The 19,279-nt window shown below is 43.0% G+C and overlaps 1 protein-coding gene across 1 annotated transcript in view; it reads right to left on the bottom strand.

Annotated features, from left to right (window-relative positions):
• Positions 1-19,279, bottom strand: part of LOC126982241 (synaptogenesis protein syg-2-like) — a 291,624-nt gene that overhangs the window by 47,412 nt on the left and 224,933 nt on the right. Inside the window, exons 5-7 of the mRNA XM_050834188.1 lie at positions 7,478-7,650; positions 6,559-6,749; positions 2,570-2,732 (exon numbers count right to left, since the gene is read on the bottom strand). Coding sequence (XP_050690145.1) covers positions 2,570-2,732; positions 6,559-6,749; positions 7,478-7,650 — 527 coding nt within the window. The remainder of the gene's footprint in view (positions 1-2,569; positions 2,733-6,558; positions 6,750-7,477; positions 7,651-19,279) is intronic.

The raw sequence follows: 19,279 nt of genomic DNA, 5'->3' as shown, positions 1-19,279 counted from the left end.
CACTTGCTGGAATTTTTTGTTAAATAATTCCGCCATGCCTTTGGGATCCTCGATCTCTACATTCTCTTCAGTCAGTCTTTCAATTGTTTCTCTTGATTTAATTTTTCCATTTATAAATCTATAAGATAGTTTAGGTTGTTCTTTACACTCTTCCACAATATCCTTTTCGTATCGTTTCTCTTCTTCCTTTCTCACTTTCACGTACTCATTTCTCGCTGCCTTAAAGTTTTCTCTGTTTCTTTGATTTTTGTTTCTTTTTAATCTTGACCACGCTTTGTCTCTCTTTTCTTTTGCCTTTGCACATCTTGCATTAAACCAGTCCTTTTTAGCCCTCTCCCTCGGTCTGTATTTTGGTACGAACTTCATAACACCTGTGTTGTACGCCTTCATGAAAATATCATACTTCTTTTGAACTTCGCTTGTACTCATTAACTCTTTCCAATCCATTTCACCAAAAAACTTCTTGAGGTTTTCCACCCCTGCTTTCCTATAGTTTAATCTATCGCTTCTATAAGTATCGTCTTGTTCCCTTCCTCCCTCCTCCATTTCCATCTCTATGAGCACGTGATCACTTTTTCCCAGGGGGCAATCATACCTCAATTCATCCTTCACGTGAATTTCTCTTGTCAACACCAAATCCAGTCTTGCCGGTTCGTCGTCTCTTCCATATCTAGTGCTTTCCTTCCCCCTTTGTATCATCAAATTTCCCATCATTAAATTTAAGAATCTATTCCCCCATGCCACATCACTTACATTGCTTTAAAACCTCTCCCAGTCAACCTCTTTGCAATTGAAATCGCCAACTAGTATTACTCCTTTGTTTGCCTTCAGTAATCTCCTCAAACTCTGTATGGTGTCATCAATCACGTTTTCATAATCTTATTTACTCCATGATGTAGTTTTTGGTGGTACATATGTTACTGCAATCGTCATCCTTTCTCTATTCTTCTTTTCCAAGCTTACACTCACTATCTCTGCTTTTCCTTCTCCATATTCTATTGATTTTACTAATAACTCTTTCTTTATCATTATCACCACTCCTCCGCCTTTGCCCATTCTATCCTTCCTCCATACATTGTATCTTCCATCTAGCTCAATTTGGATGTTTTCTTTTAGTTTAGTTTCAGTTAGGCAAACTGTCATGGGATCCCTCTCTTTTAGATAATCTTGCAACTCTGATTTACTAGAGATCAACCCATCTACATTTGTGTACATTAATCTTATTCCCCTCTCTGTATCTTTCTTGTCTAGTTTTCGCTCCCCTTTCTCTTCTCCCTTATGAACCGTTTTTTGATTCGATCCCCGAAATTCTCCAAAAAAAAATGTTTCTTTTTCTTCCTCAGATCTTGCGTTATTTTTTACTTTTGTCTCTGCCAGTAATTCATTCCATTTCTTCCTTTCTTCTTCATTTCTATTTTTCTTTATATATATATATATATATATATATATATATATATATATATATATATATATATATATATATATATATATATATATATATATATATATATATATATCCTTACATCCTTCCGTTTCTTTTAGTTGTTATATATAATATGTCTTCGGCTGCCTTTTGTGATTTTAGTTTTAACATAACTGATCTAGTTTTCCCTTCAATAAATGGACTCATTCTATAAAGCTCGTCTACTTCCTCCTCGATACTCTGCCTTTCTGCATCATTTAGGTTTTTGAGCAGGTGCGTGTGTGTGTGTGTGTGTGTGTGTGTGTGTGTGTGTGTGTGTGTGTGTGTGTTCCTTAATATGGAAAATGGAATGTTTTATTTAGATAAATATTATATGCGGATTATAATAATAATTACTATCATTATGATAATCATTATTATTGCTATTATTACTATTATTATAATTATTATTATTATTATTATTATTATTATTATTATTATTATTATTATTATTATTATTATTATTATTATTATTATTATTATTATTATTTTTATTGTCATTATATATTTTCTTATTATCATTATTATTATTTATTATTACTATTATTACTACCATTTTATTATTATTATCTTAACTTTTATTTTTATTATTATCATTATTATTATTATTATTATTATTATTATTATTATTATTATTATTATTATTATTATTATTATTATTATTATTATTATCACAATTATTAACACTATATTCATTATTATTTTTACTATCACTATAATCACAGCCCTGAACACGGTCAGGAATATCACTTTGAACATGCCCGCGCGCCGGCCACTCAAACATTACACCTGATATAATTCCCCCATTTCATTCGCGACCCTCGCAATCTTTTAACGGATAATTTACGGGACTCTGATGGCGGCAGCGTTTACGACAAAACAGCATCCTTTTCGTGACGTCAGTTATTTGTATTAATTCTTCAAAAAACACGAGAGAGAGAGAGAGAGAGAGAGAGAGAGACGGACAGACGGACAAACAGACAGACACAGACAGACACTCACACACACACACACACACACACACACACACACACACACACACACACACACACACACACACACACACACACACACACACACACACACACACACACACAAGGTACTCACAGTTCATCTTGACGGTGACGGAGGCACTGGCGGGGCTGGTGACGTTGTTGTTGGAGGCGAGGCAGGTGAGTCTGGCGTTGTGGTAGTCCCGTGTGAGTCGCAGAACGCTGAACAGGTTGACCGTGAGTGCCGGGGACCGCGACTCCGAAGTGGCATCCAGGACCTGTGGAACGCGGGTAGAGAGGAAGGCTACGTAAAGGCATTGTCACGATGGTTGAGCGACTCCGACGTCTGATGCATCGTTCAGGACCTGCGGAACGCGAGGCGAAGAATGCTACGCATAAGCACTGTCAGCGTTTTGGAAGGAAAGGAAGACACTCACGGACAGACAATCCATTTTAACTTAAGAAAAGGAGTTAAGTAGTCTTGTTTTATGTCAATCTTGTCTTTACCGTAACCTAATATGATTTATACGGATTTACATAGCTATTCAGACCGCACAGACCCTATGATCCAGATTAGGTATTCTGTCCTTAAACCTATGTGAAATTATATTAAATCAACTACCACCAAGACTCTGCGTTTCTGCTTTAGTAAATATTAAGTTGAAGGAAGTGGCGATTGAACATGTTTATAAATCTCTTTTTTTTTTAATTTTTTTTTTTACGTCGTGGCCTATTGCGCCGGTAGGCTTCTTCCCGGTGGATCCTGAATTTCCTGATGGTCGGTCGAAGGCTTCTTCCCAGTGGTGCCCGATGGTCGGCCCAGCCCGTTCTGGCGCAGGCGAGTGTTTATAGTGGCGCCATCTTGCATTGGCTCATGCTGCCCTCCCGGAGCACATCTTTAATCCTAAAATCTAGAGTCCGGGTTGATAGGTGGTCTTCTGGACAGCATGTGGGTAGTTTAGAATAATTACATCTATCTTCTTAAATGAGAAGTTTCTCTAAATGAAGCCCAGCATTTTATTCTCTCTACTTGCTGCATCGATGCATTGCTGTGAGAAATTGAGTTTTTACGCCATTTTGACACCCAGGTCCTTGACACACTAAACGGTTTCGAGTTTCATGTCACACATTTCGTAGTCGAGCCTCTTATTTTTTGTTACAACTTGAAGAACCTGGCATGTATCTATATTAATAGGCATTTCTCATCTATCATCAGCAAATTTACTAATGAGATAACTGAGCTCTACGTCAACGTCGTTGATGTGAATTTTAAACAGGACTGGGCTAAAAATTGAGCCCTGAGGGACACCACTAGGGAAAGGCGCCCACTCTTAGTAAATCCGTCGATCATCACTCTTTGCTGCCTGTTGCTCAATCATTTACCGATCCATTGGTGTACTTTCCCCGTGCAATACCTAGTTACTTGATTTTACTAAGTAATCCATGGTGTGGAAATTTATCAAAAGCTTCCTGAAAATCATGATAGACTACGTCTAATGATTAGGTTACGTCATAAATTCAGAAGAGGTCGTTATTAAAGGTCCGTAGGTTCGATATGCAGGAACTCTCGTTACGGAAGCCATGTTGTGATTCCTTAATTAATGAGTGGCTTTCAAGGTAACTCACAATTTTGTATCTAATTATGCTCTCGAGTAGCTTACCTACTAATAAAGTTAGACTGATAGGCCTGTAATTACCCGGTCCTTTTTTGTTTCCTTTCCTAAAAATCAGTGTTACGTTAGCCCTTTTCCGATCAGAAGGGACGATGCCTTGCCGCAGGGACATATTAAATAAAGGATGTGAGAGAGGAGGGTTTTTCACTTTTTGTTTCTTTAAGTAGTATAGGATTTACTAATTATCCGAGTGCTTGATTTTAAAGTGTTGTAACATGTGAAAACTAGTAAAGTGGTTATACAAGCAATGAGTAACAAAAACGAAAATTGGACCTAAGCCAATTTTGAAGCGTTTATGGGGTGAAACAAGAATTAGTATAGTTTTCCTCTATAAGATCAGCGTATAAGGATTACCCTTTAAGCTTAGAACTAAAGGAAACTGCGGAGAAAATTGTTTATCAAAAATGATTTAAGGCTAATAAGGACACATTGAACGGAACGGGAAGGTACGAAAGTGCAACGCGGTACTGGTTAAGAGCGGCGAATGCATGATCAAATATTCGGGTAAGACATTTTCTCAAGTACGATTTCTTTTTACTCTTTTCGTACCTGTGGCCCATTAGAGCAGTACCACTCCTTAACATACTGAGGAACGCCAGCATCACCCTGAAGGTCACTGAGGTCAGGCTGGGTCATGTCTGTCTCGGTGGACCCTGGGTGCTGCTGGGTGGGAGGATCGCCTGAATGCACCATCAGGCTCTTGGCCTCGTGCATGCTGCATGCTAAGGCCGGGCAGAATCAAGCAGCACGGCGACGTGTTCGTGGCCTGACCTTGTGTCGTTTGGATCATGATTAACAAAGTAACCGAACCAAATAACTCCGTATGTGTATATTTATCTAGTTGTGATATACAGGAAGCGAGCTACGCACGTGTGGTTCCGTCTCTCAGTCTCAATTGGTCAAACTTCGCTTCAAACTCGTTTACGTTTCTGGATTGAACAACATCTTTGTCTAGACTGTTCCACTGGTCGATGCATCTATTGGGGAAGCTGTATTTCTTTACATCTTTCAAGTATCTTGTCTTTCTCAGCTTCCTTTCATGTCCTCTAGTTGCTCTCCCATCCCATACAAACAGATTCTCTTTATCGATTTTATCTATTCCCTTCATCATCCTGAAAACTGCAATCATATCACCTCTCTCTCTTTCTTTTAGGGATGGTAGCCCCAACTTTTACAATCATTCTTGGTACGTTAAGTCTGCCAGGCTAGGGACTGCCTTCGTGGCTGTACTCCTGATTATGGTGTGTGTGTGTGTGTGTGTGTGTGTGTGTGTGTGTGTGTGTGTGTGTGTGTGTGTGTGTGTGTGTGTGTGTGTGTGTAAATCACCACGGCCTGATCACGAGTTGGACTCGCTTTCGCCAGCAGGTACCCTAACGACATGAGCAAGTGCTCATTATTGTCGATCACTGGGTACTGCCAGGACCTCACACACCACACACCCCATCCCCCTTGCTCAAGGGGGGACAGTAATCATTCCTAGTCAACGGGAAGAATCCGGCCTGAGCGGGGCTCGAACCGCCGCCTGTTTGGCCGTGAAGCCTTGCAGCGCGGCGCTCTTACCGATTGAGCTACCGGAGTGGTGTGTGTGTGTGTGTGTGTGTGTGTGTGTGTGTGTGTGTGTGTGTGTGTGTGTGTAAATACCTAGCTTTTCAGCTTTTTTCTTTCAAAGAAGTACTTCCCCCTAGCTACTCTCACAGTATCCATGTTTTTTTTTCTCACTTTTTTACGTTAGTACACCTTCATAGCCACACGGGAATAAGCTTTTGGTGTCTCTCCCATCATAAGGATCTTAAGCTTCAACCATCACGCTGGGACCACAATCTCTGCTGCCTGAATGGTGGTTCCCGGCTGCAATGTTTTCCCTAAACCCTAAGATCTCCACATCAAAGCTGCAATCTTTAAATTATTTAAATTCCATCGCCTTGCCTCCATTCCGCCGTATCGGCCTCCCTCAGACGCGTGCCAGGGGAAGACAATGTGTAATAGCTCAGCGGTAATGCAATCAAATAATTTACCGACAGGAAAAGGAAAGGAAAGAAAACTCGTCGGCCTCACGGCCAACCGGCCGTCGCTGATCCTGAGTGTAATACCACGAGGTGGTGACGACGGCCTCCATGACGGAGATTATGGCTAAACAGGCTTATTTTTACTGCATAAAGAGAGAGGTTGGCGGAGACTTTGGCGACGCCGGTCCTGACGGCGGCGGCGCAAAGATAAAACGGACCGCGGAAGTTTTGGGGAATTAACTAACTTTAGTAACTATAAAGAATTATCTTTTATCACCGTAAGGAAAATGAGGGGACAAACACCGCCTTAAGTATCACCTCGAAAACAAAACTGCAGGGCAGGAAGGTTCTATGTCATGAGGGAGAGGAAACACCAACACAAGACCGTCGCATCGTCCCCTCACCCCTGACCCCCATTGACTCACCTCCCCGTCCCGCCTCCACACGACGGAGGGCGGAGGGTCGCCACCCGCCACGCTGCAGGTGATCTCCAAGGCGCCACCCTCCTGCAGCGGCCCCAGCACCCCGTCCGTCGCCCGCTGACCCCCGGCCCTCAGGACGGGCGGCTCCGGCGGCACCACCACGTGAAGGCTCAGGTGTGTGCGCCGTGACGTGGCTGGCGGAGGACACACGGTGGGAAGTGAACACAAACACACACACACACACACACACACACACACACACACACACACACACACACACACACACATCAGAGAAGCACATAAACAAGAGTATTGGAGAAATAATCAAATTACTAATAAACGTGAATTGCTTCTATTTATGTGGATGAAGATATGGTAGAGAAATCGAGTGTCGATGATACGAAGAAGGCTCGAGTATGAAGCGGTTATCTGGTCACTGTACTGGAAGAAGGAAGCTTGAAATGATACAAAGAGCTGGCATAGCACAGCTGCCATTTGAAGAGAGATTGGATATTTTTAAACTGACAAAGGGGAAAGACAAGAGAGGGAGGCTGCTTCATTATGATGTTTAAGACACTAAATTAACTACAAAGTTTGGACAGGGAGGATCTTCTGATTAGAGATAATTAAAGAACAAGAGGTTGTGATTATAAGGTAAAGAAACCTAGATGTGGTACAATGCCAAGAAAATTAGTCCTCCACATGAAAGTATTAATGGTAGGAATGAATTAGACGAGAGGAGGTGGTGCAGGCAAGGGACATTCACGGCTTGAAAGATAAGATGAACAAAAATATATGGAGACGATACCAACTCAGATCCTGTATACAACACATTCCGTGCAGTCTCTCTCTCTCTCTCTCTCTCTCTCTCACACACACACACACACACACACATACACACACACACACACTCGGGGCTCACCTATCCGGAAGTCTACCCTGCAGGTATAGTTGGCCTGGTCGCTGCTCCCCACCGGCTTGATGTGCAGCGCCGGCAGGTGGCCCGGCCGGAAGGTAGCGCGACCCTGCAGCAGGCGACTCTTGACCAGGTGGCGCTCCTCAGTGGCCTGCAGGCGGCCCGGCCGGTTGTCGTAGCTGGGGCAGGAAGGAGAGGCTCAGGATGATGCGATGTGCCGAACAAAACGATAAACAACATTGTAAATTAAAAAAAAAAGGTTATGAAAAATGAGGGAAATACTGAGAAATTATAAAATTTTAGAAGCGACACATTAAGCAGTCTATCAGAGCCACTTATGAAGCAAATAAAAGTCCCGGACCTGACAAAGTATATCCTATACTGCTTAAAGAAACAAAGAGCGAAATACTCTCCTCTCTCACAACCGTTTTCAATATGTCCTTGCGACAAGGCATCGTCCCTTCGGATTGGAAAAAGGCTAACGTAACACCGATTTTTAAGAAAGAAGATACAAAAATACCAGATAATTACAGGGCCATTAGTCTAACTTGAATTGTAGGGAAGCTGCTGGACCACTTAATTAGAGACAAAATTGTGGGCTATCTTGAAAGCTACTCACTAATTAAAGATTCACAACATGGCTTCCGTAACATGAGATCCTGCCTATCAAACCTACTGACCTCTTATAACAACTTTTTCTCAGTTTATGACATAACCAAATCACTGGACGCAGTCTGTCTTGATTTCCAGAAAGCGTTTGATAAAATTACACACCATAATTTATTGTATAAATTAAAGCAACAATGTATTGACAGTCAAATACACCGATGGATCTCGTATTGGTTGAGCAACAGAAAACAAAGAGTGGTGATCGACGGTTTTAGCTCAGAATGGGCGCCTGTCCCTAGTGGTGTCCCTCAGGGCTCGGTTCTAGGCCCAGTGCTCCTCATTATTTACATTAACAATGTGGACGTTGGACTTAATATCCTCATTAGTAAATTTGCAGACGACAAAGATTGGTAACTCGGCTCTCACTGAGGAAGACAGTCAAAGCCTCCAAGATGATTTCATAAAATATCAAGCTTGGTCTGATAGATGGGATATGCTCTTTAATGTAGACAAGTGCCAGGTTCTTCAAGTTGGAACAAGAAATAAGAGGATTGATTACGAAACGCGTGGTGTAAAACTCAAAAGCGTTCAATGCGTCAAGGACCTGGGTGTCAAAATCGCGTCAAACCTCAAATTCTCACAGCAATTCATCGACGCAGCAAATAAAGTGAACAAAATGCTGGGCTTCATTAAATTTTTTTTTTTATTCACAATTAGAGATGTAATACTTACGCTTTACAATAGTTTAGTCAGACCCAACTTGGAATATGCGGTACAGTTTTGGTCTCCCCACCATGCAAAAGATATTGCTAAATTAGGTGTGCAACGTCGTGGAACAAAAATGATCCCTTCCTTGCGCAACAAACTATACGACGAAAAGCTCTCAACACTTAATTTATTCTCTTGAGAAGCGTCGCCTCCGAGGAAAACTGATCGAATGGTTTAAAATACTTAATGGCTTTACGAATGTGGACAAATCAAAACTGTTCATAATCGATGACACTTTGCGAATGAGAAAAGGCACAAAACTTAAATTTTTCTTCACCAACGTTGTAGTGCGAGAATGGAGTAAGCTCCCACCTTTAGGGGTCCATTACAACTCGATTGACTTCATTAAAAACAATCTCGACCGACACTTCCTTCAACTTAATATTAACTACAGTAGAAATGCAAAGTTTTTGTGCAACTTGATTAATATAATCTCACTTAGATTTAAGGATATACCACCTAGTCTGGACCACAGGGTCTGTCTGGTCTGAATATCTACGTAAATCTCTCTCTCTCTCTCTCTCTCTCTCTCTCTCTCTCTCTCTCTCTCTCTCTCTCTCTCTCTCTCTCTCTCTCTCTCTCTCTCTCTCTCTCTCTCTCTCTCTCTCTCTCTTGTGACAGGATCCGATAATGAGGGCACAGCAGTAAGCCATCAATCTTCATTAGTTTCCCCTTATTGTCCCTGGGTTATTTTACTTGCCCCAACCCTAATTCAATTGAATATTCTCTCTCTCTCTCTCTCTCTCTCTCTCTCTCTCTCTCTCTCTCTCTCTCTCTCTCTCTCTCTCTCTCTCTCTCTCTCTCTCTCTCTCTCTCTCTCTCTCTCTCTCTCTCTCTCTCTCTCTCTCTCTCTCTCTCTCATTTTACATATACGTATTTTAAAGCATCTGCATTGGAACCTCATCTATCTTTCCAGCCTCCCCAGTTCTCTGTCTCCCTCCCCAACACACCAGCCATCAGCATCGCTCATTATGCAAATCCTCACCTAATCCGTCACTCAGACCACAAAGGGTGAAAGAGAGATCTACCTGTGTGGGTGACTAATAAATGTACGTACACTTAGCTGGTATCACATCTTCTATGTATTACCTCTCCTAATGCAGTCACTCTCACACAAAAATGTAAATATGTTCTTAGTATCATCTATTTTGTTATTCCATGTACTGGGTTAACACACACACACACACACAGACACACACACACACACACACACACAGACACACACACACACACACACACACACACACACACACACACACACACACTATGCACCATTAACGGGGATCACCCTCACTTAGGACAGGAGGTTTGTTCAAGAGATTCCGAGAAGCGAGGAAAAAAACTTTAAGCCTACGCAGAAGGAGGAAGGGGAAGAGAAGGAGGAGGAGGTAGAGGCCGATAAGGAACAGCAGAAGGGAGATAATGAGGGAGAGGAAGAAGAGAAGGAGGAGGTGCAGAAGGAAGAGAAGGTAGAACTAACAACAGCGCGTGGATTATTGTCGGTGGTAATGGCAGTTGGTCCACACGTTAATTCCGAAGGTGACCATAAAGCCGAGGAAGGAGAGGGGGAAGGGAAGGCGGGGAAGGAGAGATGGGAGGAGTTGGAGAGGGGAGAGAGACAAATAAGGAAGGAGGGAAGGAAGACATAATATTAATGTAAGTATGACCGAAAACTGCTTGGAATGATAAGTGATATTTGTGCTTAAAAGAAAAGAGATGCGGGAGGCAGGAATGGAGATGACAGTGCGAGCTGAGGGAGGTAGAGAGAGAGAGAGGAAGGGAGTTAACGAGGTGATGAGAAAGGTAATGCGAGGTGAGGAGAAATAAAGGTAGGCAAGGGGGAGGTGAATACACGCAAATGGAAGCAAGCAATACGAGACAAGGGGAAGCGATGGGAATAATTGGGGATGAGAGAGAGAGAGAGAGAGAGAGAGAGAGAGAGAGAGAGAGAGAGAGAGAGAGAGAGAGAGAGAGAGAGAGAGAGAGAGAGAGAGAGAGAGAGAGAGAGAGAGAGAGAGAGAGAGAGAGAGAGAGAGAGAGAGAGAGAGAGAGAGAGAGAGAGAGAGAGAGAGAGAGAGAGAGAGAGAGAGAGAGAGAGAGAGAGAGAGAGAGAGAGAGAGAGAGAGAGAGAGAGAGAGAGAGAGAGAGAGAGAGAGAGAGAGAAGGGGGGGAAGAATGGATATACACAGATTGATAACTTGAAAATCAAACACAGATGGGCAGATAAACAGGAAGGAAAAGAGACAACAGACAGACAACAGACAAGCAGGCGGAAAGGGATATGAGTCACCCTTTTTATTTTTTTACGTTTCTGTCTTTGGAGCCGTTAGGCTTTCTTGGTGGGCCTGATGGTCGGCCTCAGTTTGTTATGGCGCAGGCAGGTGTTTATAGTAGCTCCATCTTGCTTATACCTAATCTTTTCTTTAGAGAGAGAATCTGGATTCCGGGTTGATAGGTGGTCTTCAGGACAACATGTAGGTAGTCTTAGGCCACCCGACGGTGACTGAGAAGTTCAAGCTTGCTGCGGTAAGCAGGACGCGAACTTGCGTCCTGCTGGATGCGGCGCCCGCACGCTAACCCTTAAGCCACCGCTTTCATATTTCTAGTCTTTTGAGGAGTTATATTAAAGACAAAAGTTAAAAGAATAAGCCATTTAATAATTAGCGAGGAAACATAATGCTGGAACCTCTACCTGTGGATAATCCCTTTTTTGTACGACTGACATTTACTTGTTCCCGAGGCCGACAACTGAACGGTGACACGCGTGGGACACCACGTGACGCAGCAATGGCCGAGCTGAACGACAACTGAAAGGCGACATGCGTGGGACACCACGTGACGCTCCCTCGCTTGGGCAGCACAGCACACAGCCAAGGGGGGCCAGGCAAGCAAAATCCCTCAAGTCGCTCAGATACACCCAAGGCAAAACACACACAGCCACGTACTTCAATATATATTCACGAAATCTCATAAAATCTTACAGCATGAAAATCTAACGTGAAAATAAACTTCATAGTGGGAAAACATACTTAAATGCAGTCCCAGTAGGTGTGTGTGTGTGTGTGTGTGTGTGTGTGTGTGTGTGTGTGTGTGTGTGTGTGCGCTGGCGCCATGAAATTTAATGCATCTTAAGTTTAAAGTTTAATCCAAAAATTATCTTTGTGTATTTTTTGGCTTTCAATTCCACTTTTCAGCGCGGTGTTTCCAACATGGTTCGTTTCCTTCCGCTTCTCTCTCTCTCTCTCTCTCTCTCTCTCTCTCTCTCTCTCTCTCTCTCTCTCTCTCTCTCTCTCTCTCTCTCTCTCTCTCTCTCTCTCTCTCTCTCTCTCTCTCTCTCTCTCTCTCTCTCTCTCTCTCTCTCTCTCTCTCTCTCTCTCTCTCTCTCTCTCTCTCTCTCTCTCTCTCTCTCTCTCTCTCTCTCTCTCTCTCTCTCTCTCTCTCTCTCTCTCTCTCCCCCCCTCGCTTCTTTCTTAGGATTCTTTGCCGCTCCGTTTCTCCGCCACCATTGTTTATTTTTCACAGTCTCTGCTCCCCGATTCTCTTTACTCTCCTTCTCTTCCTCTTCTTCCTCCACTTCCTCCTTTGGGGCCTCACTCTCTTCCCCTGCATACGTCCCAGGGTTTGAGGAAAGCAAGGGAACGAGATCGAAGCTTTCAGCCCTTGGTCTTCCATGCCAAAACAAGGAGCCACTACATATATTGATGAACGGGAGACACGGAGGGAAAGGATAACGACGGATATGGAAAGAGAGAGAAAGGAAGGCGGACGTGGGAAGAAACAGAAATGTAAACGAATGGAGAGGACGGAGACGTACGGGCTCTATCTTTCTTATTAAAGCAAAAGGAAGGAAAGAAGGAAGAAGGGAAGACGTATGAAAGAGACATAAAAGTTTCCATGAAAGAGGGTCAGATATGCAAGCCATGATTACGGAGGTAGAAGACAAAGGAACAGGGAAGCTGAGAAAAAACATTGCTGGTGAAGGAAAGGAAGGAAGGAAAGAGTCGTTTACCATTGGTAGGAGTAAATCTCATAAATGGAAGAGGAAAGACGGATGGAATGAAAAGCAGAAAGATGGACGGGAGAAAGGAAGGTAGTAATGAAGGATGGAAAAGAGAATGGAAAGGAAGGAGTAAGGAAAAAAGAAGAAATGAAACTATAAGATGTAAGAATGCAAGGGTAACAAGTATGCAAACAATACCAACAAAAATGGGAGGAAACTGAGTGAGTTGGGATGAGCAATTTTGCAAGGAGTGTGCACAGAAAGGAAAAAAAGTCAAATGCAAGGAGGAGAAGGAGGAGGAAGAAGAGAACACAAAGAACACAAAGAAAGAACAAACAACAGCAGACCTGCTGGTCCTTACGAGGCTGTTTGTGACAAGCTACACTAACTATATAATCAAAGGTGGAAGATGAAGGACAGCAAAGGCGAAGGCTCCTCCCCACCACCCCATCCCTCCAGCCAAAGCTGGCAGGAAAGGAAAAAGAACCATGCAGCATGGAAAAACTGCATGGAAATTATGTAGGAAAGATCGAAGAACTACCATTACTGCTACCACTAACCGGGCGATAAAAGCGGACAAGGACACCAGTATTCTAAAGAACTTAACGTTATTACGACAATGAGCAATATCTTAGTTGCTGGTTGGATTCAAAACACTTGTCTAATCTATTCTTGAAGGCTGTAACTGTTGTACTATCAACGACATCACAGGGTAGAGAGTTCCAAACATTAACAACTCGATTGAAGAAGAAGTGTTTATCCTCGTACGACGCGAATCTTTTACTACTTATCTTCAAACTGTGATTTCTTCTTGTTCTATTTGATCGATCAATTGTAAAGTAATCTTCCGCATTAATATCACTGAATCATTTAAACATTTTAAACACTTCTATTAGATCGCCTCGCATTCTTCGTTTTGGTAGGCTGAATAAATTTACTTCTTTAAGCCTTTGTTCATATGATAAATTTCTCAACCTAGGAATCATCTTTGTTATTCTTCGTTGAACCCGTTCCAACTTTTCTATGTCTTTTCTGTAATAGGGAGACCAAAACTGTACACAGTACTCTAGACGGGGTCGATCCAGCGAATTATACAGTTTTAATATTACTTTTTCTGATTTATTATTAAGGACTTGTCCGATGAAGCCAACCAATTTGTTTGCATTTTTAACTACCTCTGAACAATGCTTTTCTTTACTTACTGCAGAAAGTTGTTTGCCATTCATTACGTACCGAACACGATTGTTATTTTTTCCGATGTGCAACACTTTACATTTGTCAACGTTAAATTTCAATTGCCACTGATTTTCCCAACGTGCAAGTCGATCTAGATCTGATTGTAAAGCTTCTTCGTCGAGTGTCGCAGTTACTTTACTAGCAAGTTTTGTGTCATCAGCAAATTTTGATACTTTGCAAGTGAGCCCATCATCGATATCATTAACATAAATTAAGAAGAGCATGGGGCCAAGCACTTGAGGTACGCTATTTCTGACGTCGAGCCAGTTAGATGTAACACCGTTTAGAACTACTCTCTGTTTCCGCTCAGAGAGCCAGTCCATAAGCCAATTGTGAATGTTACCCGAGATACCTTGTGCCAATAGTTTGCTGAGCAATCGTTGGTGGGGGACCTTATCAAATGCCTTTTGAAAATCCAGATATATGATATCTACTGATCTGCTTTCATCGAACACCTCAAAAATATAATGAAAAAAATCAAGTTAGTTAAACACGAACGTTTACTTCGGAAGCCAAGTTGCGAATTATTTATCATAGTAATTTCTTCGAAGAATTTCACCATATTGTCGCGAAAGATAGTCTCCATTAACTTACAAACAATCGATGTCAGGCTAATTGGTCGATAGTTTCCTGAATGAGACTAGTCCCCCTTTTTGAAAATTGGTGTGACATTTGGAGGTTTCCAATCCGATGGAACTTTTCCAGCTGTTAAAGATTTATTGAATGTGATGGAGAGCGGTTTACAAATTTGATGTTTGATTTCTTTCAAGACCCTAGGGGTAATTTTGTCTGGACCAGGAGCTTTGCTTACTTTAATCTTTTTAATTGTGCGTAAAATGTCACTTTCTACGATGAGCACGCCACTTAACATCTGATAAACATCTGATAAACAATCTTCGTCGGTAAATACGGATGCGAAAAAGTTAATTAGGATTGTAGCCATTTCCTTTTCATCGTTCGTGTGGTTACCATTATCATTAGCAAGCGGTCCGATACCACAAGTGAATGACTTTTTATTATTTACATACCTAAAAAATTCTTTAGCATTAGATTTACTCGTTTCCGCTATATATTCTTCAATATTTGTCTTGCTTCGTTTTATTAATTTCTTGGTTTCGCGGCGAATTTTGTCCAACTCTAGTTTGTCAGCCTCACTCTGAGTTGATATATATCTACTATATACGCGTTTTTTAAGAGATAGGCTATTTTGAATTTCGTTATTCCACCATTTGGGTTTCTTCTTAAAAGCTGAACGTCTGTTATGATAGGGTACGCATATGCTTATGGCATTGTTCAATATTGTGGTGAAGGCCCCCCAAGATTTATCAATATCTGTTTCCGCCGAGATTTCAATCCAGTCAGAATTATTTAGAATTGATCGGAGTCTTACGAAATTCGCTCTCTGATAATCAGGCACTTTTTCTTTACTAAGAGTTACTTTATTTTCTTTCATATTGATGCTGAATGTGATTGTTCGATGATCGCTAGAACTAAAAATTGGACCAACATTTACTTCGTTAACTAGATCAGCCGTCGCTGAAAAGATAAGGTCAAGTATATTATTTTCCCGAGTCGGTTCTTAAACGTGTTGATGTAAATCACTTTCTAGTAAATTTGTGTACAGGTCGAGCCCTGTATGACAGTTCAACGGTTTACCCCATCTTTTCACTGGCAAGTTAAAGTCCCCAACAATTACTGTCTCGCAACTGCTACTTGTTTCTAATAATAATTCACTTAATGCGTGGTCGATATCAAGATTCTGCCGTGGCGGTCTGTAGATAAGTCCAATTACTATTTTACAAGATTTATTTTTAATTTCAATGAAGACCGTGTCTACATTGGTTATATGTTTACACGGATACTGGATGGAGAGACTTGTGGATATAAAAGATAACGCCTCCACCCTGTCCGTTCTCTCTTTCATGACTAAAGATGGTATAACCCGGTAATCTACATTCTGCAATGAAATCTTTATTTGAAGTGTCTATCCAAGATTTTGTGACTCCGATGATGTGATAATGATTTGTAACTGCGAGGACTTCTAAATCTTCAAATTTGTTACGTTGGCTACGAGCGTTTACATAGCAAGCTTTAATGTGATTCGAGTCGGGGGTTTTGCGGGTTGAGTGCTCCCTTACGGTGGAGCTGCTGGTGTTCTCGCCTCCGCGTTTTTTGGCTTTCGAAGAGTCACTTGGTCACAGAGCAGCCTCCCGAAACGGGCTGCTCCAACAGGGTTTAAATGGATACTATCAGCAAGGAACAAGTCTGAATCGTAGTAAAAACTCTTCCACAATTTAGCGAACTGGACGTTTTCTTGTGAGCAAAGGGACTGAAGTCTGTTGTTTGTGCTAAAGGCCTATCTGTAAAAGCTAGATTCGGCACCGACCCTCGGGAGGATTCCTGAGATTATGATGTTACTGGCATCCGTATTACGTTTATACTGCTTGATCATGCGGCGGTATTTCTCAAGCAGCTCCTCAGAACGGGTTGTCTTTACGTCATTCGTCCCCGCGTGAATGATAAAAAGGGTGTTTCGGTCGGCATTTCTCGTGACATCATCGCAAGCTGCGGTGATTTCGTCCAGTCTGGCACCTGGATAGCAGTAACGTTTTCTGCGGCCGTTTGATGAACGACCACAAAACTCAACCAGCTGGCCACGCACCATGGAGTCCCCAACTAGGCGAGTCTCAAACTCATCCTCCATGGTGTCTGCCAGCACCTGGAACCTATTGAAGGTAGTGGGGGTCAGTAAATTATTGGTTTCCTGCTTCGGTTTGGCTCCATTCCTTACAGATTGGAACCCGACATCCTGTGATGCAGGAAAAGAAGCGTTAAGTGGGGCAGGCTGGAAGGTGTCCTGTGAGGCAGGCTGGGAGTTAGCCTGTGAAGCAGGCTGGGGGTTAGCCTGTGAAGCAGGCTGGGGGTTAGCCTGTGAGGCAGGCTGGCGATTGTCTTGTGAGGCAGGCTGGGGGTTAGCCTGTGAGGCAGGCTGGGGGTTAGCCTGTGAGGCAGGGTGGGGGTTAGCCTGTGAGGCAGGGTGGGGGTTAGCCTGTGAGGCAGGCTGGGAGTCAACCTGTGAGGCAGGTAACACGTCCTCCCGTGAAGCAGGAGATTCGTCTGGAGAGGGCACAGTCTCGGTGGAGGGCCTCTCCACCATCGATGGTGGAGTCTCTGCCACATTATTTGAAACAAATTCTTGAAGGGCTTCGAATTTCTTTTCAAGATCATTATGTTTGACTTTCCATTCAGTCACAGCCTTCTGAAGTTGTAATCATTGAACGCAGATGCGGCAAGTTTTACTCAGCTGGAAGAACTGAGCTGCAAATCGTCCGGGACAGACGTCACACTTAAGGTTCGAAGGCATTGTTAGAAATTAAAGCGAGTTTACAGTTTCGGCAAATACTAAAAGCGCTTTCGAAATAACTTAAATTGTGACCATAAATTGAGTTGGATAAAAATTGTGCATGGAAATTAGATACTGCTGTGTTAGATGCCTCCAACACCGGCAGTTCGCTCCCACAGGGTCTTGAAAACGCCTCAAAGACCAGTCGCTTGTCCTGAGCCTCGGTCACGAGAGAGACTTTCACAACCCGGCGCTTTTCAGCTATTATCCTCGAAGTTTTGTCCCATAGAACGGGGCCGGCGTAGTCACACAGAGCAGAGCTGGCAAGGGAGGGGAGGAGCCAGCAATTCGTTCCCACTTTCCGAAACGTCTAACCCAGCTCTGCGACCCTTTCGAGGCCTGGCCAGTGGCACCTGTCACCAGGTGTTCCACCAACTCTAGAGAGTATCAGACGCCTTTCCTGATAGACCAAAAAGCCGAAATATTCCTTGAGTATAAGAAAAACCCTCAGAAACTCAACCTAGAGGCCGGGAGGTACAACCTCAAATGGCCCACGGAAGACATCTCTTTCAGGAGAAAACAAGAACCAGCTGTTATGCAGAATAGGGATGGGAGTACCGTCGATAGAGGGGAGGGACGGGAAGCTCACACCGACAACTGGTTCCCAGGGAGGCTTTTTAGTGTAGAGGTCGCCACACTCCTCTACACCGCAGGCCTAAATAATTAGGCACGGTCCAGCTGAGTAGGACCCTGGAGCTCCAGCCATTGTCTTATAAAGAGATCCTCTGCCTGCAGTCCAATCCACCACTGCTACTGCCCACAGGCTTCACCGTGACCCTGGCACGGGAGACAGATCAGGTATTACACCTTGTACAAGGGTGACCTGAGACTATGCAGGGCAGGGACGTCTAGTTCCCTGAGGTGAAAACACTTCACCCGCATATCGCATACCGGGAGGAGAAGGAGGAGGAGGAGGAGGAGGAGGAGGAGGAGGAGGAGGAGGACTCACAATCAAAATCGAGATGAAGAAATTCTTAAATGAATTGTGGAAGTGAATGGACGAAGGACGGAAAGAGGGAAGAACAAAAAAAAGATTCATCTAAGTGGATGAATTAGTTAATGAATGAAATAATACTGAATTGAAAGAAGTTTATGAGTTACCAAAGAAAGTGTGAAGTAAGGAAGGAAAGAGTGGAGGAACCAAATGAAGAAATGAAGGAATGATGGGAGGAAGGACGAAAGAAAATTAAGAAATGTGGAAAGAGTAAGAAAAGAAATGAAGAAAGAAGGAAGACTAGTAACGGAACGGAAAGCGAAAGGAAATAAGAATGTGAAATTACAGAATGAATGAAGAAAGGATCAAGGAGATAATCAAGGAAGAGTCAAGGAATGAAGGAAACGAGATAATCATGGAGGAAAGGAAAAAAGGAAGGAAGCAGAAAGTGGGAGGAGAGAAAGAGGGAAAGGGAGGGAAGCTGACCACCCGACCACGCCGATCTTTCGTTGGTAAGTCAGCAGGAAATCGTGGTTTGGTCAGCAGGGGATTGAGACAGTCCATTGTGAGTGAACACTAGAGATTCCGTCACAGCATCTCCCCCTTCCACCCCCTCCCTTATCCCCCTCACTGCACCACCTCACCTCTCCTTCCCCTCTCCCCTTACCCTTAATCTTCTAACCTCCTCCACCTGTCTTATTCCTCCATCATCCACCCCCCTCTTCTTCCTCATCTATTATTTACCTTTCTTTCTGTCTCCCTCCTATATCTACCTCATTGCTTCTCCTCCCTTTTCCTTCATATTATTCTTTATCTCTAACTCCATCCTCCTCCCAGCTGTCTTATTCTTTCACTTAA

This window comes from Eriocheir sinensis, chromosome 4 (genome assembly GCF_024679095.1).
Source record: "Eriocheir sinensis breed Jianghai 21 chromosome 4, ASM2467909v1, whole genome shotgun sequence".
Classification (NCBI taxonomy): domain Eukaryota; kingdom Metazoa; phylum Arthropoda; class Malacostraca; order Decapoda; family Varunidae; genus Eriocheir; species Eriocheir sinensis.
The sequence above is the reverse complement of the archived record's forward strand: the minus strand, read 5'-3'. Positions and strand labels throughout refer to the sequence as shown.